The 23164-nt window shown below is 33.2% G+C and overlaps 3 protein-coding genes across 3 annotated transcripts; 1 reads left to right on the top strand and 2 right to left on the bottom strand.

Annotated features, from left to right (window-relative positions):
• Positions 1-1046: 1046 nt before the first annotated feature.
• Positions 1047-6084, bottom strand: Gmd (GDP-mannose 4,6 dehydratase). The gene is made up of 6 exons (XM_013306459.1): positions 5726-6084; positions 5277-5471; positions 2600-2840; positions 2098-2330; positions 1721-1936; positions 1047-1369 (listed from the first exon to the last, which is right to left on the bottom strand). The coding sequence occupies exons 1-6, from the start codon at positions 5792-5794 to the stop codon at positions 1238-1240; spliced, it is 1086 nt and encodes a 361-aa protein (XP_013161913.1). The 5' UTR covers positions 5795-6084; the 3' UTR covers positions 1047-1237.
• A 602-nt stretch (positions 6085-6686) lies between these two features.
• IntS11 (integrator complex subunit 11) lies at positions 6687-9020 on the top strand. Its single transcript, XM_013306809.1, has one exon. The coding sequence runs from the start codon at positions 7018-7020 to the stop codon at positions 8803-8805; it is 1788 nt and encodes a 595-aa protein (XP_013162263.1). The 5' UTR covers positions 6687-7017; the 3' UTR covers positions 8806-9020.
• A 121-nt stretch (positions 9021-9141) lies between these two features.
• Positions 9142-16157, bottom strand: TTLL15 (tubulin tyrosine ligase-like 15). The gene is made up of 7 exons (XM_013306811.1): positions 16053-16157; positions 13963-14720; positions 13190-13352; positions 12748-12834; positions 11778-12001; positions 10410-10626; positions 9142-9272 (listed from the first exon to the last, which is right to left on the bottom strand). Exons 1-7 carry the CDS (start codon positions 16080-16082, stop codon positions 9162-9164), a joined length of 1590 nt encoding a protein of 529 aa, XP_013162265.1. The 5' UTR covers positions 16083-16157; the 3' UTR covers positions 9142-9161.
• Positions 16158-23164: the final 7007 nt, after the last annotated feature.

The following is a 23164-nucleotide window of genomic DNA, read 5'->3' on the forward strand; positions in this document are numbered from 1 at the left end:
CGATTTCCGATTTACACATGTACATTTATCCGACGTTCTTACGGTGAAGGAAAACATCGTGATGCAACCTGCACATATCTGAGAAGAAATTCAAAAGATATGTGTGAAGTCAACCCGCATTTGTCCAGCGTGGTTGACTATGGCCGAGACCCTCGATGGGACGTATAGTGAGCTGATGATGAAATATATGACATTATTCAAAAGAAATACATTTAAGGAATGTTCATAAACAAAGCAAAAAATAACAAAATTAGAATAACCGTGGGTTTCCGAGACCAAAATCTCCGATTAAAACATCCATGTTTTTTCTAAGATGACAGGGAAGACGATATATTTCATACATAGATTTTCGTCTCAGAAACCAATGGTAAATGTGGTATATGGCGATGGTGATTTACACATGTTTAGTAGTGTAATCTGCAGACATTACATAAGTAAACGGGCAAGTAGATGTCATATTGCCAACACATTCAATGATGTTAACATTTTTTGATTCCGAGTTTAAGCGACTCGGTAGCCCTGAAAGTATTAACTTAATTTTTTCAAGGATAATCAGGTTGTTGATTATAATCTTTGCTACAATTATAAGGAAACCTAAATTTAATGTTTACTGGCCATTTTTAAGATATCTAAACAAGTGCATATTTTTATATGTTTTAAATTTTTTCAAATCGGTGAATAAGTTGCAAATCAAAAAAACTTGTGATAACCTATTATAATACATAATATATATACATAATCGCATTATTTTATTAAAACATAAACATATTTTGTGCTAATAATATTACTTATTATAAAATAAACTTACTTAAAATAAAGTTTATTGTAATTATAAAATACATTCCTTGTATATAATAATTTCTATATTTAGTTCACTTTAACAAGCAAAGTTAATTTTCTTTGGGATTACTACTGTTCTTTACGTAGTTATAAAAAACGGGAAGCCAACATTGTGTAATAATTCAAAATATATTAGTAAAAAAAACTAAAATTTAAATTTAGAAAAAAAAAATTAAAACCCATTCGGTTACAACATTAAACATAATTTCATTTTCATGATTTTTTCTAAATAAAAGTATTTTAATATAAATAAAACAGATATCCTTATATTATATTCAATAACACTTAATAGTGTCCAGCATTTAAGTTGACACGTCGATAACTCTATTTCTCTACCGCTCGACGTGCCAACTCAAGCGCTGACGATAAATAAAAAATATTACATCTATAATCCATATTAGGCTTCCGGGTTCTTCCTCATGAGGTCCAGGTCGGCGTCCATCATGTCCTTGACGAGCTGCTGGAAGGTCACCTTGGGGGTCCAACCTAACTTCTCTTTAGCTTTACTGGAGTCGCCCAGCAAGAGATCCTGAAAGTTCGTATTAATTAGCCACTATTGATAGTCTCATAAGAATAAATAAGTAGAATTTCATGTAAAGCTAAGAAAAAATAAAAAAAAACCTATTTTTTTGTTATAATGATATGAAATCCATTTTGCATTGTTTAATTTTAAATGAATTTCTATAAAAATATTAAACACTTAAGAGTCCATTTTTTGCGCAAATAAAAGCTGACGATTGAATCAAGCTTTAAATTTTACTTAGCACGTCTTTATTTATCAAGAGCTAGCTTTAAAGTAGACGTGAAAATACTTGTTCTATGCACTAGACTGTACAGACTTTATTATGACATGATTCGATGTGATTTTGAGTATACTCACAACTTCAGTAGGCCTGAAGTACTTCGGGTTGACTCTAACGAGTATATCCCCGGTGTTAGCGTCGTGTCCCGTCTCGTCCACCCCCTCCCCCCGCCACTGCACCGCGCGCCCCACGTGAGCAAACGCAGCTTCCACGAACTCACGTACGCTGTGCGCCTCACCCGTCGCTACCACGAAGTCTTCAGGCTGCTCTTGTTGCAGCATCAGCCACATCGCCTAAAATGTTTAGGTTATTTTCTTGATGTTGCTAATATGTTCTACGACGACTACGCAACTCAATTTTAAATGACTATGAAGACCTTTGATTGATGATTACATCCACTAAATAAAAATAGTAAAAAACGTCATTAAAAGCGTATATGTAAAAAATACCTCACCTCTACATAATCCTTCGCGTGTCCCCAATCTCGTTTACTATCCAAATTGCCTAGTTCCAGACAAGACATAAGACCTAGTGTTATCTTGGCGACGCCTCGTGTAATCTTTCTAGTTACAAAGTTCTCTCCTCGGCGCGGACTTTCATGGTTAAAAAGAACTCCATTGCAGGCGAACATACCGTACGCTTCGCGGTAGTTCACCACTATCCAATAACCATAAAGCTTCGCGCATGCTGGAAATGTGTTAAAGTACTTCGTAGTAGTTATTGACAAATTTCATGAATCAAGTTTTCTTATTAATATTAGAAATGCGAATGTTTAGATGGATGGATCTTTCTTAGAAGGTATCTCCGGAACGGCTGCATGGATCTCGCTGTAATTTGGCATAGAAGTAGAACACAGTTTGGAAGAACACATAGGCTACTAAGTTTTTTTTATAATTCCGCGCGTTATCAAAAAAATAAATGAATAACTATCAAATGTGTGGGTAATCAAAACTTACCGTACGGTGACCTTGGATAGAACGGAGTTTTTTCATTCTGTGGCACTTCAATCACCTTCCCGTACAATTCAGATGTTGAGGCTTGATATATCTTGGTCTCTTTCTCTAAGCCGACCACGCGGACCGCCTCTAACAACCTTAAAGTACCAAGAGCATCCACTTGTGCTGTATACTCGCTCAGTTCGAATGATACTTTCACGTGTGATTGAGCTCCTAGATTGTAAATTTCTTTGGGACGTGTCTGAAAAGAACTTATTCAAATAAGTTTTAACTAGGTGTGGCCAGCGACTTTATGTGTGTCGATTTAAAATGGAATATTTTGTTGGAAAGTTATAATTTACTAATATTATAAATGCGAATGTTTGGTATATCTACATAGCTCCAGAACCTCTGCATGGATCTCGCTGAAATTTAACATAGACGTGGAAGTTAGTCTGGAAGAACAAACTGGCTACTAATTAAGCTTCTTTTTTAATTCAGCGCAGGCGACGAGATAGTTTTTAAAAATAAAAATTTGGAAAGTCAAATAGAAACTTGTTTAAAATAGGTATATTTGTTATTCGTACATGACATTGTAATAACGGTAAAGTTTGGTGTCGTAAGTAGAGCATTTATTGAGTATTTACTGAACAAAATGGCGCCTTGAATCTACATGCACTGATTAAATGAATACAACACATATAAATGTTATTGGAGTGTCAGTTTATAATATTGAAATAAGCGTTTTTTAGTTCATATATATAAATTCTGTTTCTGTTCTGTCTGTTTGTTCCGGCTGATCTCTGAAATGGCTGGGCCGATTTTGCCGGGACTTTTATTGGCAGGTAGCTGATATAAAAAGCAGTAACTTTGGCTACGTTTATTTTATAAAAAAAAACTTTTATTTTACAAAAATAAAGTAATGTTGCAATGTCCAAGTACTGTCCAGTACCACGCGCAGTTCAAATATTGTATTTCACGCCGGCACAGCTAATATGAAATACAGATGCCTATCGTAATACTTGGAACTCAATTAAAAGGTTTTCATTTTCAATTATAACATTACTAATCGTTTTAAATGTTTATGTATTGATAATCTTATCGATAGTTAACGCGATAAATCTAATAGCAATTATAGAATGTCGGTAATTCAAACACTACGACGATTCCATAACGAATTTTAAAAATGTATGAAATGGACCCACGACAATCACATGACATATCGGAAGTCAGTATTGTCAGTTCTATACATTTTTGATGTTCGCTGAATTGCCTTAAATCGAATACATTAAGAAATCGTTAACACATATCAACGAAGTCGCGGGTATAGCTAGTGTTAGTTACCTTTTTATCACATATTTTACGTATTCCGATACAAACATTTATTCCCTGTTTCCTAGTGTTATAGGCTGCAAGGGTACAAAACTTTTATAAACTTTGCATTTCATTTTTACAGCCTAAAAAATAAGTTTTATGCTTCTGTGTAAATGATTATACTTCCATACAAATTTCCAATACTTTTTCGCGTTAAAAAATAGCCTATGTAGTTACTCAGGCTCTAAACTATCTGTGTAACAAATTTTATTTTAATCGGTTCAGTAGTTTTGGCGTGAAAGCGAGACAGAGTTACTTTGAGAGTACATACCTCGTACCTCGTGTTCATACCTCGGCTTGTATAACATAATTACAAAACAACTATCACGTTCGTATGTCGGAGCCAGATGTAACAACGAATAAAAAAGATAAACAACGCCACTATCGCTATGCAATACTAAACATTGTATTACAATGGGAGCATAAAACTTTGTGTTTAGTCCGCCATTTTGTAAATCTTTATTTGCGCGCGAATTACGTTTGGAATGTCATTTATTTTTTTCTTTGTGGTAAATTTACTAAAACATTTATTACTTAGTAAAACAAACCAAAATATACTAGAAAATAAGTAGTAACGTCTATGTTTTTTTTATGGAAATATTTATAAACAACTAGCTGTCGCCCGCGACTCCGTTCGCGCGGAATTAAAATAAACATAATTAGCAGCCTATGTGTTCTTCCAGACTATTTTCTACATGTATGCCAAATTTCATCCAGATCCATTGATCCATTCTGGGGATACCTTCAAACAAACATCCATCCACCTAAACATTTGCATTTATAATATAAGAAGTAAGATAAATGTTTCTACTTATGTATATTACATATTTTATGTAAATGGATAGTAAATATATGTCATTAGATATAACAATACTATTTGACTTACAATAGATTAAAAGTAATTACCATATGTAAAAGAGATTTTACATATTTAAGGCATAGACAATCTAATTAAAATATTTTATCACATTTTCATGTTTTTTACACTTATACAAACAGTCTTGCAATATTGATTTTAGTTATATTTACAAATTAAATACAAAATATATCACTACCAATATTATTTTCAACCTGGTATATAAAGATGTTATATACCAGTATTTTAGCATATTTCTACATGAATTTAACTGTGTAAGGTAATTCTATATTTAAACTATCCATCCGGTACTAAAAATTTACATGGATTCAACTTTTAAATCCGAGTATTGCCAACTCCACTGACATTTAGTAGAAAACCATAATCTTTTCAAGATTAGTTACGGGTTTTGAGTGGCCTTAAACAGCTTAATTGTTAAAGGCTTAATGTTTGTTTAAGTTAACTTACCTTAGAAATAATACTAATAAGGCAGGTAGTGTCTGTGAGGTCACCATAATGAAGGTGCATTTTCCCACCAGTATGGCATGCTGGCTGACCATAAAGATGCTGTATGCGACCAGTGTTAAATGATGAAGAACGTCTTAAAATCCCATGCACTTCATAACCTTTTTCTATTAAAAATTCAGCTAAATAGGAACCATCCTAAAAAAATATGTTTTATATTGTGTATAAATATTTTGTGTCTAAAAAAATTAATATTTGTGCTACTTAATACATCAGAGATAAAAAGTAAATTTCAGTTCAAAATAAAACGAATTGAATCTTTGAGTTTATTACATGAGAGAGTATTAATGCTGGTAAGGTTTTTTTGTACAGCCAGTTATTGTTGAAAATCGTACACATTTATAATACTGTGTAAATTTTGAAGTGTTTGTAATTATCGAAGTCTTACGTACCTGTCCTGTTATTCCTGTAATGAGTGCCACTTTTCTATCACCATTAGAATTAGAACTTTCGCCCGACATGGTATTTTATTTTTAAATAAATAACAAATATTTTTTTAATCTTAAACCCAATAAAAACACGTCTTACGCCGGAAAAGCCGGTAAAACATTGATAAGCTTATCACGAAATTAACAACTTGTTTGAACTACACTTCAAATTCTAATAAAAATGTGATAACTTTGCTTTCTGTAAAATCAATTATAATTCTTTTTTATATTTAGTAGAAAATTGACCTTTTAATATACAATTTGATTTAATTTGAAGCAAAATAGCAAGATTGATTGAATTGCGTCAAGTCGATAAACAAAAAAATTCTTGTCCTTGTCTCTTCTCTTGTCATCACTTGTCATTGGTAAACAATGAGTCGTTCATGTAATGTCAAATCACAAATTATTGAATTTAATCGATTTTTAATTCAAAGCTTTTAAATAATTGAAGTTTTTTTAAACGTTTTGCAAAAACATAATATTGAGATTTAAAAAATGAAATGGACAATGACATCGTGTTTCTCATTATTAAACAATACGCATTATAAATATGTAAATCTTTCGTCTATAAATAGAATATATTTACATTCTTACAGTAATTAAATGACTAATGAATTAAACTACCAAAATAATACTATAAACTATATACTAAAAATTAAATTGGTGGCTAATTTAATGCAAATCCGTATTGTAGATCGAAGACTCGTATATTTTTTAGGAAAAATTTAAAAATGTTTTTAATCTGTAAATTCTAATCCTTGTAAACTAAAATTTTTAACAGGCATCCATCAAAAGGTATAATTCCATATCAATATTTTCATCGATGTTAACGTTCATTGTACATCACTATCAGTATGATATCGTCTTTTAAATGTCAAAAAACATGTAACGATTGAACTTACGAATATTCTTATACTTTGCTTATACTCTTTGAATTTGTCAATGTCATGATTTATAAACTGCGTGCTGAGTTGATAAAGAAGGACAAAAAATTAGGAGAATTTGTTTCTAAACTTGGTTAAACTCGTTTGGCTGTGTAATTACAAGTAATGCAAATATAGTTTGTTTAATTATTCTATTTTAAACTATACCATGTAGTGAACGATTCACTCTCAAAAATTTATAATATAGTTTCGAAGTATAGACGTGAGATAAGGCAACTTACAAAGGTGTTTAATTTAATGATTACGCCATAGGAAGTAATTCAAAGATCGTGACAAAAAACTTACAAAGTGTAAATAAGGCACTTCATCAAAATGCCTGACATAAAGATTACCCCCCTAGGAGCTGGTCAGGATGTAGGACGCAGTTGTATTCTTCTCTCAATGGGCGGTAAAAATATTATGTTAGATTGTGGTATGCACATGGGATATAATGATGAACGTAGATTTCCGGATTTTTCGTACATTGTTCCTGAAGGTCCGATTACAAGTCAAATAGATTGTGTTATAATATCTCATTTTCATTTGGACCATTGTGGCGCTTTACCTTACATGTCCGAAATGGTTGGATATACTGGACCGATTTACATGACTCATCCTACAAAAGCTATCGCTCCAATACTGCTAGAAGACATGAGGAAACTTATCGTAGAGAGGAAGGGAGAGTCAAATTTTTTTACATCACAAATGATTAAAGATTGCATAAAGAAAGTGACTGCTGTAACATTGCATCAGTCTGTGATGGTGGACAATGAGTTGGAAATAAAAGCATACTATGCTGGCCATGTCTTAGGTGCTGCTATGTTTTGGGTGAGAGTTGGCAATCAATCTGTTGTATACACTGGAGATTATAACATGACACCAGACAGACATCTTGGAGCCGCTTGGATAGATAAATGCAGACCTGACTTAATGATAACAGAGTCAACTTATGCAACAACCATCCGTGATTCAAAACGCTGCCGTGAACGAGATTTCCTTAAAAAGGTACATGAATGTGTTGAAAAAGGAGGCAAAGTGTTGATACCAGTGTTTGCGTTAGGTAGGGCCCAAGAATTGTGTATTCTACTTGAAACATATTGGGAGAGAATGAATTTGAAGTACCCTGTTTACTTTGCCTTGGGTCTAACTGAGAAAGCAAACAATTACTACAAAATGTTTATAACATGGACCAACCAAAAGATTAGAAAGACTTTTGTGCAAAGGAATATGTTTGATTTTAAACACATAAAACCTTTTGATAAATCATACATAGACAACCCTGGTGCTATGGTTGTCTTTGCCACCCCTGGAATGTTACATGCAGGTTTGTCTTTGAATATATTTAAAAAATGGGCACCTTATGAGCAGAACATGTTGATAATGCCCGGCTTTTGTGTACAAGGTACTGTTGGTCACAAAATTCTTAATGGTGCAAAAAAAGTCGAATTTGAGAATCGTCAAGTTGTTGATGTTAAAATGGCAGTAGAGTATATGTCATTTTCAGCACATGCTGATGCAAAGGGTATAATGCAATTAATACAGTACTGTGAGCCTAAAAATGTGTTGCTTGTACATGGAGAGGCTCAAAAAATGGAGTTTTTAAAGGACAAAATTGAAAAAGAATTTAAAATCAATTGTTACATGCCAGCTAATGGTGAGACAAGTATAATTAGTACTCCAACAAAGATACCTATTGATGTCTCCTTAAGATTACTTAAAGCTGAATCTGTGAGATATAACGCACAGCCCCCAGATCCAAAAAGACGTAGAATCGTTCATGGAATCTTATGTGTGAAGGATAACAGACTTTCATTCCTTGATATTGATGAAGTTTGTAATGAAATTGGCATAAATAGACATGTAATTCGTTTTACAAGTACAGTCCGTTTTGAAGATAGCGGTCCAGCTGTTAAAACTGCGGAGAAACTTAAAGCTTTACTTGAAGAGAAATTACAAGGATGGTCTATTACAATATCTGATGGTAATATATCAGTAGAATCTGTTCTCATCAAGTTTGAAGGTGATAGTGACAATACGAAGAACATATATGTGTCATGGACCAGTCAGGATGAGGATTTGGGGAGTTATATATTAGGACTCCTTCAATCTATGGTTCAATGACAAAGACCTCAAACAGATGTATACCAGAGGTTATTAGCACAGTGCTCTAAAGAAACCTAAAGATGTGCTACTATAGCCCTGTATGACATTCTTATCAGATTTTTTATCTGTCATATTCTTGAGAAATATGTTCATATGGGTAGTTGAATGCCAGTTACCAAGAAACTAAATCATGTTGGTTCCTTTGTTGTTTCAATGAGAAAGAATGAGATGGAGTTATTGTGTTGAAGTTGTGGCGATGATGTCTTTGCAAAATGTCTAGAGACACTTCATATAGTAATAGAATAAGAAAGCGTTGTTTTAAATTTGATAAATAAATGTTACTTTTAATAAATAATTTGTTTTACAAATATATTTTATTTACACCAAGTGATGTCGATGTTACATTTTCCTTGATACCATAAATATTGCTGTTGATTCATTTTATTCAAGCTTTTAAATTGCTCTGTAGTTAATTGTTTTTGTACCTGAAATCAAATTTATGAGCTATGACACTGTTCTGCTTAACCAATACATTTTAACAGTGGTAGAGCCAGCAATAGCGTTTGTTGCTCGAATAGGCCGGCTCGACCATAGAAAACATGCGTTAAGGGGACGCAATTCCGCGTTTCGTTTGGTCAATTCGTTCCGGTGGTCTAATTTTAAACATTTTTTCCATCCCACTATTGCGAAGAATGTGAGGTACATTTATCGGTGCATGGCGACGCATAGAATTACAGGTGAAATGTCATTTTCCTGTGCGATTAAAGACAGGGAACGCATCTGCAAATGTGGATGACACTTTGCTGTTTTGATTTAGTTTATGTGGTTGACAAACCGCCTACTAAAAATCTGTGGTCTGACAATTCTTCTTTTAATTACTAGTGGACCCCATCGTTTAATTTCGATGATTTCGCCAACGTCAAGGTTGAAGGTAATTGAAAACGTAAAAAAAAGATTAAATAGCAAAGAACAAAGAGATAGACGCAGAAGAATTACAATTATTAAATCTTATATCGAAAACTTAGAAAGGAAAATCGTAAACTAATTTAACATCGTAAGATTATCTTGGTTAGAAATTAATTGTTTTTTTTTTATCTCATGACTCATCGAATTGAGCAATCGTATATCTGGTGTATAGCAATCAGATTGTCAGCATAGTATAATCTTTTTGGCGACAATTTGTTGCCCAGAACATAAACTGTCTGACATATACTTTTTTAAGTAAATATTTGATAAGGCGTCTACAAGTTGTAGGTTACTGATAAGAATGGTTACCACACAAGTTTTAATGAGAAATCAGTTATAATTGTAAGAAATAATAATATTCGTTGACTGGCAAATTCAATACCGGCAATTCATTTCGTGATTTGTCCTTGGCTATTGTAAACATATTTTAAATAAGCTGTCGCCGGAACTAAGAACGAAACTAAGTAAGCGTGAAAATAGATGTGTTCTTCCAGGTTATGTTCGACATCTATGTCAAATTTCGGGGAGATCCATGCAGCCATTCTGGAGATAACTTCTAACAAACATCCATCCATCTAAATATTCGCATAATATCAGGACTAGAGACACTACTTAAAGTCTATTATTAACAGACATGTACGTGATAAGAATGTTACCATTTCAGGAGGAAATAATCTTTTGAAATCACCCTTATGTAAGAATTCTTTATGAGCTTTAAGTAAACTCTTTCTCAATTTGGCGCCAAGACAAGGCCTGCATAGACCACAGACTGGTGAAATTTCACAACGATCTCTGCATTTTGTGCTGCATTCGTCACTCCATACCGCTATATTTTTCTGTGCTGACACCATGTTTTCTGCTTGGGACTGTCCCCTAAAAAAATAGTAAAACATTTTAAATACGATTATTAGAGATATTTGTGATGCGTTTTCTTTGACTTAACACCTGTGCAAAAACATTGTTATCTCGGTTTTAGCGATGTTTCGGCAATTCGGGAAAATAGATCTTTTTCGAAGTAACTATCAAAGTTTGATATTAAGTAGTGTCGTAATGTTTACTTAATTTTAATAAAAATTTACCTTTTCTTTCAACAGTGTAAGTTTTCTACTTTCTTATATTTAAATACTAGCCGTCCGTGTGGATATATAAAAAACTTAACTATTGCAGCTTATGCGTTCTTTCAGATTATGTTCTATACGTATACCAAATTTAATCGAGATCTGTTCAACCGTTCTAGAGATATCTTCAAACACCCATCTATCCATACTCATCACATCCATCTAAACATTCGCATTTATAATATTAGTAAGTTAAATAAAAAGCAGCTCTTCAAGGCATAAATTCGAAAAAAAATGAATAAATAGTATCCTATGTCTATCTCCTGGCTCCTCTACCTCCTCACCAATTTTCAGCCATATCGGTAAAGCCGTTATTGAATTATAAATAGTGTTATTAATAATACGACTTTCTTTTATATATATAGATTTAATACGAAGTAAGTACCCGTTGGACTGTTCGAGACTAAAAAAACCAACGGAAAACACCAAAAGTAAATGCTATTTATAAATATAAATCTTTCGTACAAATCCTAGATCCGTACCTAGTGAAGCCATAAAACTTTTAACGATTGATCCTTACAATACATATTTTGGGTGTTTCTTACTAAGGGATTCTTATCTATGAAACATATGCCTTACCCTAATCTATTAAACTATATAAAAATGAGCACTTGTACAACCATTTGTTAAATGTTGTATAATTTCAAGAATCCACGGTTTTTTGGTATGAGTGGTATGAGTAAAATTTAACAATGATCTATATAAATGATTTGTCGACATATAATATGCAGAGAAATTGTAATTTTAATAGTCATTATATAAAAAATATGAAGGGCACAGATATCATTGCGAAATTACTCAGCACTAATAGAGACACAGATTGAATCATCTGTGTCTTGTTTAACATACGCACACTATTAAACACACATACAATATGTTAATCGATACATAAATTAGACATTTTACCTTAAATCTGTATTTTCACGTCCATTCATATAACTGGCAACACCAACCAAAGAGAATAGATTATACAAAACTTGTTCGTACAACAGCTGATTTGGCGGGTAATGAGCAGAGCTTAGGTTAGGTGACATATTAGCTTCCAGAAGATACACCTTTAGATTCTCGTCCACGACTAAATCAAAGCGCATCATCTCGAAAAAGTTATCTCCCGATGGATAATTCTTTAGCTGGCAGAAAAAAACATAAAAAGGCATAATTAACCGTTATATTTATAATTGTAGCTGCAGTCCGGAACTCCGTCCACGCGGAATTAAAAAAACTTAATGATTAGCATATGTGTTCTTCCAGACTATGTTTTACATCTATGCCAAATTTCAACGATCTCTGTTAAGCCGTTCCGAATACATCTTCAAACAAACCTCCATCTAAATATTAACATTTATAATATTAGTAAGAAGTAAGATTTGAACATTTAAATGTAAATCTTATATCTTTAAATGAGCAATTCTTGTATATATATAATTGGAATCTCGGAATCGGCTCCAACGATTATCATAAAATTTAGTATATAGGGGTTTTCGGGGGCGATAAATCGATCTAGCTAGGAATCATTTTTATAAAATGTCATTTTATTCGTGTTTTATCGATAATCAACTTAAACATAAACCTAACTTTTTCTATCGGTAAGATCGAAAAATATTATTCATATTTCATCATTTTATTAGTAATTCGTACTTAAATATAATTTCCAAAAAACACAATTTAAAAAAAAATACCGAGCAAAGCTCGGTCATCCAGATTTTGTGTATTTAAAAGACAAAAAAAACGAGGGAATGTAAAAGGAAATAAACATTTAAATCACTAACTGATTAAACTGCGATAATATGGATAACACGTTTTAAAATAATTAAAATGAAGTAAACAAACAGATAAATTCCATTAACAACGAAACACAAGTAAAACATATACTCACTGCCTCAATGATATGATGTTCCTTGTTGAGAAATACTTCAGATATAGCTCGCTCTACTTCAGCCCACATTACTGCCGGATCTTTACCCTGACATTAATTGATTATCAATTAATACACAAGCAAAATAAATAAGAAATTCTTAATAACAGTATTTGCTGAACGCTTAACGCGCTTACGCTTATTATATACAATTTTCGTGACCTTTCTAAGGGTGAATTTTGAGCAAGGTAAAAATTAAAATGTCGAATGGCGAGAATCGAACCTACACGTGGTCGGTAGTGATCTTTAACTAATCTATTGCCGTTTCATGCCTTAGCTTACTTTAGAAAATATCCCATTTCGATTTCTTACTAAAAATTAATCTCATATCGGATTTAAATCTTTTTTTAATTAATTTTAAATGTAACAAGGTCGTCCATAGCCCTCCGTTTTATGATTTTACCTTAGATCTGACGTAGGTATCAAAGGCTTCCTTCATAGTGAACCCTAACGCAGTGTAGGGATGTGCGAGAGATGGCACCTCCCATGTTGGAAGATAATCGTCGCCTACTACATACTTGTCTAATACTTTGGGATCAAATGGATAGTATTTTGCTGGACAGTATCTGAAACAAAGAATTTCGTTACAGCAGAGAGTAATAATTTGTAATCAAATCGTTGATAGGTATACTGTCGAATCTGGATAAGTGAGAAACCTATATAAAGGAGGAGGAAAATATTGCGGTCCCTAGGATTCTCACTTAGCTAGGTTCAACTGTTTACGTATAATTTTATTATTAGTGGCTAGATGTGTTATTATACAACTGAATGAATGATATTTCTTTATTGTTGTAATCATGGTCGCTTCTAGAAAATTAGCTTTATGATATTAAAAATTATATCTTGCTTATAAAGAAGATTTTTTTTCCACTTTTACTTTTTAATAAATTAGATAAAAAAACTGTTAAACGAACAGACGTAGTGGCCTTAATTTTTATTCTTGAATTTCATTAATACTAAAATTAATTAAAACTTAGCTGAATTTATTATTAGGAGAGTTTATTTATGTAACTGAATAAATTACGCATTTTTTTATTCAGATGTTTTTAGGAATAGTTTGAAAACATAGATTAAGTAAGATTCAGATGGCAAAAAGCTATCGTCATGTCATTAGATGCATCCCATATTCTGACGACATCAATATCCTAACGTATAAAAAAAACTGTACATATTTACCTGAATAATACATCACCTTTGTAGTAATAAACTCTTAGAGGATTGACAGATGTGAGAACAACATACACACCAATATCAAACTTATGTCCGTCTACTAAAAACGGTTTTTGCACGTACTCCTGCACAAAACTTTCTCCACTTGACAGGTCTATTTCACTCACATTCTTTAGAAATACTCCTCTGTGTTGATTGTGTTTTTCCAAAAATAATGCATCTTTATTCTTTGATGCGTATTGAAGAAACTCTTTTTTATTGGCGGGTAATTTGAACGCTTTCGGTATGTATTTAGAGTTCGAAGTTGCCAAATCAACTTTATTAGTTATAAATCCCGTACCGGGAAAGTGATTGACCATTTGTTTTGGTTTTAACCTATGTAAATTTGGATATAGCACTCGGAAAGGGTAATCATGCGACCATAGAAGACTCCATGGTGTAGTGTTAGAACTTTTCTCATAACCTAATCTTTCAAGAACCAAATGGACATGCTTTAATAATCCATTTTTATTATCTACATCATTATATGCAGAATATACCCAATAATTCCGTCTGTCTGTTTTATAATCTTTGGTTAAGATTTTATAATTATCTAATTTTATTTTTGGTATAATCATCCCTAGAGACACTGCTATAATAAATATAAATAAAAATAGATTTCGATTTCTTTCATTATATTTATGTCGACATAATCCATGAATGGAATCTGTCTCTTTATTATTCTCGTTGTTATTTTTTTCCTTTTCATGTGTTTGAGATGTGTCCTATAAATAAATAAGATATTTATTATTTTCTTCCTTGATACATATAAGTTAAATATAATATTAGTAGGGTAGAATAAACTAATGTATTTTATTGGCAAACGGAAAATGTAACGAATAGGGAACAATTACTAGTTTCACAATCACATAGAAATTTCTATATCTATATATATAAAAGAAAGTCGTGTTAGTTACACTATTTATAACTCAAGAACGGCTTTACCGATATGATTGAAAATTGGTGAGGAGGTAGCTTAGAGCCAGGAGTCTATTAGGCCCATATCTCCCACCATTTTCTTATAAGAAAAGGGTGGGAGATATGGTGTGAAGTGGAAGTGGAGGATGGTGTGAGGTGTGAAGTGGAAGTGGACTTTCCGGATGAGAGGATGCATGGAAAGGGAAAATATTTCCTTTCTGTGCATCCTCTCCTCCGTTGATTAAAGGTAGGCAACGCATATGCAATTGCGTATGTCTATGGGCAATGGTCACTTCGCTACTTCAGCGATTTCAGGTTGCCCGCTCGCTCGTTTGCCACCTTATGATATAAAAAAATCTCTTTATTAACACAAAAAAATGGGGCATTGGTCAGTTAGATTGGTTATAGTCTAAAAAAATGTTAAATACCTCATTATCTTTGGTCCAGAGATAAGATTAATCTTATTATCGGTCAGTATTAACAATGAATCATAGTTTACTTTATCAAGTAATCTAATTATCATGTGTTTTAATTTTTAACATTTTTGTACAATCTCTTGATGAAAAAGTATAAGAAATTATTTTATTTACTCTTTTTATTCAAAAATTCAATACTTAAAATGTCTTATTCATAATATAATAAAGAAATTTCTATTAGTAGCTGTCGTCAGCTACTCCGTTAAGCGCGCGGAATAAAAAAAAACTTAGTAAGTAGCCTAAGTATTCTTCCAGACTATATTCTACATGTACGTTAAATTTCATCCAGATCCGTTGATCCATTCTGGGGATACCTTCAAACAAACATCCGTCCATCTAAACATTTGCATTTATAATATAAGTAAGAAGTAAGATAAATGTTTCTATTTATGTATATTACATATTTTATGTAAATGGATAGTAAATACATGTCATTAGATATAACAATACTATTAATAATACGTTCCGTAGATATCTTTTAATAAAGATCCATCCATTCAAGAAGTAAGATTTACTTCATATCAAACATATTTAAAATTGCACAAGAAACTAGTTTAAAATTTTAGTATTGACAAGTATGAAGATATGTCATCTTTTATATAAAAAATTTACTTCAAGTACGTAATAACAAGCTGTCACAAAAATATAATAAAAAAAACATACCATAGTCAACTCATCCATTTTTCGATTCATAATTCAAATTGAAAAAACACTTAAAACAGCCAGTATTGTTGTTTTATTTTTAACTTTGCGAAAAACAATACGCGCATCACATATTCTCAAGTAACACTGATTTTACTCCGTATGGTGTTAGAGAGAGACAACAAACATATTAATAATGTGTGAGAGAGACGTGGTACACTTTCTAAAAACTTAGTACACAGCCGGCATACCAACATAAGGTCACATCAGTTGATGTTAAGTAGGCTGTACCGCTAAGCTGGTTTGATATAAATGGCTATTTTCACTAAGCGATTAATTGCGCGAGACAGACGAACAGTGGATTTGCACTTAACTAAAGTACAATTTAGTATAATAATAGTGATTTGCAAGGCTAAAGGAAATAGGTACTAAGACCTAAACTGTAAATCAAGTTTGGTTGTGGGTTTGAATCCCAACATTGTAGAGCCCGCTTTAACATCTTCGCACGAATTGGCCCGGCTCGCCCGACGAAATACCACGACCACATAGAAGAGAGACGTCAAGTGGAAGCAATTTCGCGTTTCTTCCGATGAGTGTGCGTCGGGAGGCCTAATTTAGTCCTCTTTCTCTTCCCACCGTTTTTCTTAAAAGGAAACGATGGGAAGTGGAAGTGGACTTTCTGGATGAGAGGATGCATGGAAAGGGAAAATATTTTCTTTCTGTGCATCCTCCGTCGATTAAAGGTAGGCAACGCATATGCAATTGCGTATGTCTATGGGCAACGGTCACTTCGCTATTTCAGCGATTTCAGGTGGCCGCTCGCTCGTTTGCCACCTTATAATATAAAAAAAGAAACAAAGTTTTTTTTTTAATTAAGATAGTATTTTCTAGACGAGGTAATTATCTCTTTTATAAGACCCATACTTAATTTTATTACTTGTAAAATAAAATTTAAACTTATAACAAATAAGTTAAACCTAAGAATTTCTTTATTAAATTATTAAACTTATTTTTAGCATCACTTTCTTCAAAACGTTTACTTAAAAAGTTTTCGGTTCGCGAAGGAATATTCAAGGCTATTTTACTTCACATCGCCCACGCACCTTTCTCAAAGACACTTCTCAGTGTTGATTTAACAGACTTGAAAAGTGAAAATAACTGTTACATGAAATTTGATTAACAAGTGCCACTTTGAATGTCATTGTACAAGCTTATAATATAATTTATTTCTGTCTTATGAAAGATTACAAGAAGTTAACAATGCCTTTTCAAATTATAAAGGATTCGTTTTGTTACAATACTGTAAATAAATTCAAGCTTGATACCTTTACTCGTTCCTGAGAATAAGAGTCTTGACAGACGGATGGAAAACTAACGGTTCGGGTTTTTTTACTTTCGAGGTACGGAACCTTAAAAAATACTGTGAAGTCAATTGAGATAATAAATGTAATTCTTAAGTTAAAAAAAAGAAAAACTTGATTATTTAAAAATGTATAGTCTGTACTCGTGATGATATTTAAGTATCATCAGCTCACTATACGTCTCCACTGAGGGGCTCGGAGCCTACACTAAGTTAGCGACTAGGCCATAGTCAACCACGCTTGCCCAATGTGTGACTTCACACATATCTTTGAATTTCTTCTCAGATATTTGTATTACGATGTTTTCCTTCACTGTATAACCTCGGATGTACATATGTAAATAAATACATAACGGGATTTGAAACCATTACTTGCAGATTACAAGTCAAGTTAACCACTGAGCCATCGACATCCCCGATTTAGGTATACACAGAGTCAATCAGGAATGCGAATAGAATGCTCTACCATTGCATAGTTTCTGTTACAACGGATGTTTGCCTTAACCACAATCGTCTGGTATAGCGAATGACATTCTTGACACACTATCTAGTTATAATACTAAATATTTTACATTAAGACATATTAGTATTGCTTTAGGTTTCCACCAAAATACATGTAGTGAGACATTACTTGATAAAACAGAAAGAACTATAACTAATTTCAATCTTAACTCTGAATCATAGACAATTTGCAGTACAACTCGTAAGTAATATTTTAGGTAAAACACTTTTTGTTACAATCTATAAAACTAGTTACCTTTTTTTTCAACTTCGCTGTATCTCATAATTTTTACCTAACAACGAAAAATGTAAAATAACAAAATGGCAGCCATGTATGGATTCTGTCGTAGCCCTGTTTACGTAATTTTTGCTTTAAATCGAAATGATATAATAAGGTTTTTGTTTACAGTTACTTGCATTCACATTTTATATTTGTATATTAAATTTTATGTCTGTATATTAAAATACTGTAAGATCTGAATCTGAAATTAAATAAGCGAGCAAAATGTGGTAACAATAATTTAATTAAGCGATAGTATTAGATTGTGTATCGAGACATTGTCAGTGTAAACAGGCGTAGATAATGTGGCGTAGACAATGGGATGCGGCAAGTTCGACTGTTTACTGTTGTTGCAGACGGGCCGGCGGGCGCCGCGCCGCGTGCACCGCGCGCAAACGTACGTAGCTGCTTTATTCATTTAGCGAGATTATTGCTTTTATTCCCATATTAGCTGTAATCCGCGCCTCCATCTGTGCGGAATTAAAGAAAACCTTCATTACAGTACGCCAAAAAGCGAGATCTATTCAGCTGTGTTTGAGATATGTACCTTCTAATAACCATCGATCCATTCATTCATGCATGCATCAGTCCATCCACACATTCGCATTCATAATTTTAGTAAGAAGTAAGGTAATCTGACACAAGGTAGAGTGACATTTGTTCGTGCAGAGCTCTAGAGATTTAAATTTAACGATCATATTAAAGAAAGATAAAACTTAAGTATTCTATTCTTTCTAGCCATAAATAATATCTCAGAGTTAATTTAGTAAAAAACTACTATTGTCAAATTTGTAATTTTTAATTTGTAACAAAAGGCTGCAGGTAACGTTTACTTCGCGCTAGGAAGTTTACCACATTGTGAAAAAAATAAAAAGAGGCAAAAAACTGTAGCTTTTAAAAAGAAACATAAAAAACCAATACAGCTACATACCATTGTGTGCTGTAAGTTTGTCGACGCAAGCGGCGCCGCGGTGTCTCGGAGGTCCATCGATCGCCAATCCGACAATTCGCAACTCGCGCCCGCCCGGCGCCGGCTCTCCCTGTCTCCTGGACCAGCCAACTTATGCCCATTCAATGTATTCATGTCACTTTTGGCACAGATAAAATAACTTTTAAATAAACTGAACCCGACTTGTAATACAAACACTTTAAAATGAAAATCACACACATAATACTACGACAATCCTTAATCTAAGTTACTATATTTCGACGATTACTGTGGCATTTAATCTTTAAATGCGTCATGAAATTGATAACTTAAATTGGCAACTTAACTTAGAGTAAAATAAGTTATAATTGAATAACGTAGCGCAACCTTCATTGCTTTAACTTCCTGTGTCAGTTGGCGAGCTTTGCGGATGATTGATTCTACACGTGTTTAGTAATTTATGGTCTTTCGTTACGTCAAAATAAAATACGTAATAACTAAATTACATTTACTGCATTTAAAATCTGTATTGTATCACTTAAGTGCTACCTTAGTGTATGTTTAGTTCAATAAATATACACTAACCATTGGTTTCTGAGACCAAAATATCTGTATAAAATAATAACTGTCGCCCGCGACTCCATCATCGCGGAATTGCAAAAATAACTTATTTAGTAACCAATGTATTCTCCCAGGCTATGTTTTGCATCCATAATAAATTTCAGCAAGATCCATTCAGCCGTTCTGGAGATACCTTCTAACAAACATCCATCCATCCACACCAGTAAGAAGTAAAATATCGACATCCTTGTCATTATCAATGACAAAAGAGAGATAACAATATGTTTCATTAAATTATTCAAACTTTCGTGAGACATTATACTAAACTGATATAAAAACGGCCAAACACTCACGTATGTATTAGGTGCGCAACTAAGTTCTCGCTTTTTTTTTGGATATGTCAAAATCGACCAGCTCTTACTGCTAGAGCCATCTACTGACAAACAGCGAGAACTTAGTTGCGCACCTAATATTCGTCTGGTGGCGGCACCGACTAGTTAGTGTGAGCGACTGGCCGTGTCCGTGAAATAATACCAGTACCACTCATCCTGATGAAGGGCCCCCGATGGGCTCGAAACTAGTCGGTGCCGCCACCGGACGAATATACGTGAGTGTTTAGCCGTTTTTATATCAGTTTAATATGTTTCCTGTTGAGATTTGGTCTCAAAAACCCACGGTAAGTGACGAGTATTTACTAAGAAAATAAATTAGTATATAAGGTTAACGATTTAATTTTATTGAATTAACGTTTGACCAAAGTTTGTACCGCCATTTTGGTCAAGCCAGAGATGGATTGACAAAATATTTTTTTTTATGCATAACGTCTTCAAGGTTACAAAAGATTATATTCGGCCAAGGCTTATGTTGTTTCCTGTATTCTAAAAATATGAAATTCTAATACAAATTTCTCCACAACTGTATTACTATTAAGCGCTAAATATGCTAATGCGTGATTCAATTTTTACGAAAACTATTTAACATTTTCTCTATAGGAATTTTGTGACCTTCAAAAATTTTAACCGGAAAAGTTGTAATAAAGGTGTGCGTACAGTGTACGTTTAATTGTATAATTTTGATTTCATAAGTTTAATTTAGAACGGAGTAAGAGTATTTAGTAATGTATTTTATTTTTACTTAACACAGACAATTAAAAAGTTTTATTTTTTAGTTTAATTTAAAATTTAAGACACTTTGAAATCTAATTAATAATTTATATATTCTGTAGAGACAAATTTTTTATTAATAGATGTTGATATAATATAAAAAGCGATAAAAAAGATAAAGCATTGAATAAAATATAAAACATAATAACTCTCTATTATTTATTCCATTTTCTAATCGAGTTCGAATTTTGAATACGATCAGTGTGTACATACCCTTAAAATAATTTAGTATTTCGCATTCCAGCAAAGGTTGACATGGTGTAATAAATTATATGTGCGGTCATTGACCCCCAACTCGAATAGTTTGTGATTAAACGCACTAATGGCAGGTATTCTTCGACACATAGACCTTCACTGGATTTACGAATAGCTATGCCCGCGACTTCGTCCGCGTAAATACTTTCGCGGGTGCTGGACAGTACTGGGACATTGCAGCATTACTTTTTTTTTCCGAAATTGTAAGATATTTCTAAAATAAACGTAGCCTATATTATTCCTTATTACATAAGCTACTTGCCAATAAAAGTCCCGTCAAAATCGGTCCAGCCATTTCCGAGATTAGCCGGAACAAACAGACAAATAAAAATTGTAAAAAAAAAATATTTAGGTTTATCATACATGTAGTAAAAAGCGATTATTTCAACATTACAGACACGCCAATTTTATTTATATGTATAGATGTATAGATTAAGCATACTAGTGATAGGTATTCTTCGACATACAATCGCAGAATACACGAATATCGAAGGTCTACTGCTTTTTATGGCGTGTGTATATCATCGTTCATTCCTCATCCAACAAACCTTGATAGCTTCGACCTTTGGAATACAATATGGCCGTTTTTAGAACTTATTATTAATGTTGCTATCTTTGTTATTTATTGTTGAAAATGATCGGAATCTTAAAATACATGATATGGAATATGTTATGTACAATTACTTAAAAAAAAGTTACAGATATGGAATTAAGAATATAAATTCGTATCTTATTTGTTAAATTAAGTAAATACAACATTTTTTGTTACTAATTATTTTTATTTCTTATCGAGTGATGCAACGTAGAATTTATTCCTACTTTGCATATTATTATTATTAAAAGGCCGCAGGTGGTCATGGATCGGCCACATGCTACATCGGGATCCCAGTCATATTCCCAGGGAGGTTCTGGAGTCCGCGGACGAGAGCGAAAGCGTGCCCGTGGTCCCGTCCCGATGCGTTGGAGGAACAGTGGGGTTTAGTGTGTATGCCTCCGCTATGGAGGAGAATCCCACATAACTACCGCGTCCCCCCCGGGGCGCGGAGTATGCATAAAGCATTCCTCTCTGGAAAAAAAGTTAGGTTCTGGAGTGGATCTCGTTAGGAACAAGAAGACGTGGTCGTCCTAAACAAATTAGGCGGTGCTCAGTACCTGCCGACATGAAGACAATCGGGCTGACATGGCCCGAGACCAAACACAGAGCCCAAGATAGAGCGAAAGACGGCGCACTGTGGACGCCCTCTGCCCCACTACGGGGACATAGGACATTAAGTAGAAGTTACATAATATACTTAAGACTACACTTAGAATAAATAACCTTCATAGTACGTTGTACCAAAACTACACTTAAATACAATAAGTAGCGAAGAATTAAGTTCATAAGAAAAATCTGTTAAACTGAAGAAAATTATCTATCACTAGCTGTAGGCAATTCTCATACCTACTGAATATGCATATAAAATTTCATTAAAATCGGTCAAGCTGTTTCGGAGGAGTATGGTTACTAACATTGTGACACGAAAATCCTACCAATATTATAAATGCGAAGTCTAGATGGATAGATGGATTGATGGATGTTTGTGTAAAGGCAAACTCCATAATGAATAATAATTAGATGTAGAACATAGTCTGGAAGAACACATAGGTTACTAAATAAGTTTAAGACACCTAGTTTTATATAAGATTAATATAGATAATTAATTAATTTCTTTATATATAAAAATTCATATCAGTTGCCAGTATAGAAATTGTAATAATTTGAAACGTCGCCAAAAAAAAGACTCCGCTCGTAACGTCATCCGGGCATCCCACCCTCTGTTTTCCCAAACTGAATCACGGCTAAAGAAAAACTTACCCCCGACTGTGTATATAAGGGATGGTAGTTTCCTGAGTCGAGCCAGTCGCGATCCGCAACCCTTAGAGCGAGGGTTGTACGCTGCTTCAAACAAATGAACAACTTTTTACGCGAAAACCTCGACGAGAATTTTCCAACTTGATATAAAGGTAAGAAGTTATTTATTTATTGTAAAATATATTAAAATGTTGCTTATTTAATTTAGTTTTTTTATTGAGAATTAACTTTCA

The sequence above is a fragment of the Papilio xuthus genome, unplaced genomic scaffold, assembly GCF_000836235.2.
Source record: "Papilio xuthus unplaced genomic scaffold, Pxut_1.1 DF828177.1, whole genome shotgun sequence".
Classification (NCBI taxonomy): Eukaryota; Metazoa; Arthropoda; class Insecta; order Lepidoptera; family Papilionidae; genus Papilio; species Papilio xuthus.

What these genes read in the sequence shown, in the direction of transcription:
- Gmd (XM_013306459.1), bottom strand. Translation starts at nt 5,794, where the DNA reads ATGTCGGGCGAAAGTTCTAATTCTAATGGTGATAGAAAAGTGGCACTC. An exon ending in CTATCCAAGGTCACCGTACG is followed by an intron (nt 2,331 to 2,599) that starts GTAAGTTTTGAT and finishes ACACATTTCCAG; the next exon opens with CATGCGCGAAGCTTTATGGT. An exon ending in ACTTCAGGCCTACTGAAGTT is followed by an intron (nt 1,370 to 1,720) that starts GTGAGTATACTC and finishes ACGAACTTTCAG; the next exon opens with GATCTCTTGCTGGGCGACTC.
- IntS11 (XM_013306809.1), top strand. Translation starts at nt 7,018, where the DNA reads ATGCCTGACATAAAGATTACCCCCCTAGGAGCTGGTCAGGATGTAGGA.
- TTLL15 (XM_013306811.1), bottom strand. Translation starts at nt 16,082, where the DNA reads ATGAATCGAAAAATGGATGAGTTGACTATG. An exon ending in AAAGGTGATGTATTATTCAG is followed by an intron (nt 13,353 to 13,962) that starts GTAAATATGTAC and finishes TCTTTGTTTCAG; the next exon opens with ATACTGTCCAGCAAAATACT. An exon ending in AACATCATATCATTGAGGCA is followed by an intron (nt 12,002 to 12,747) that starts GTGAGTATATGT and finishes TTTTTCTGCCAG; the next exon opens with CTAAAGAATTATCCATCGGG.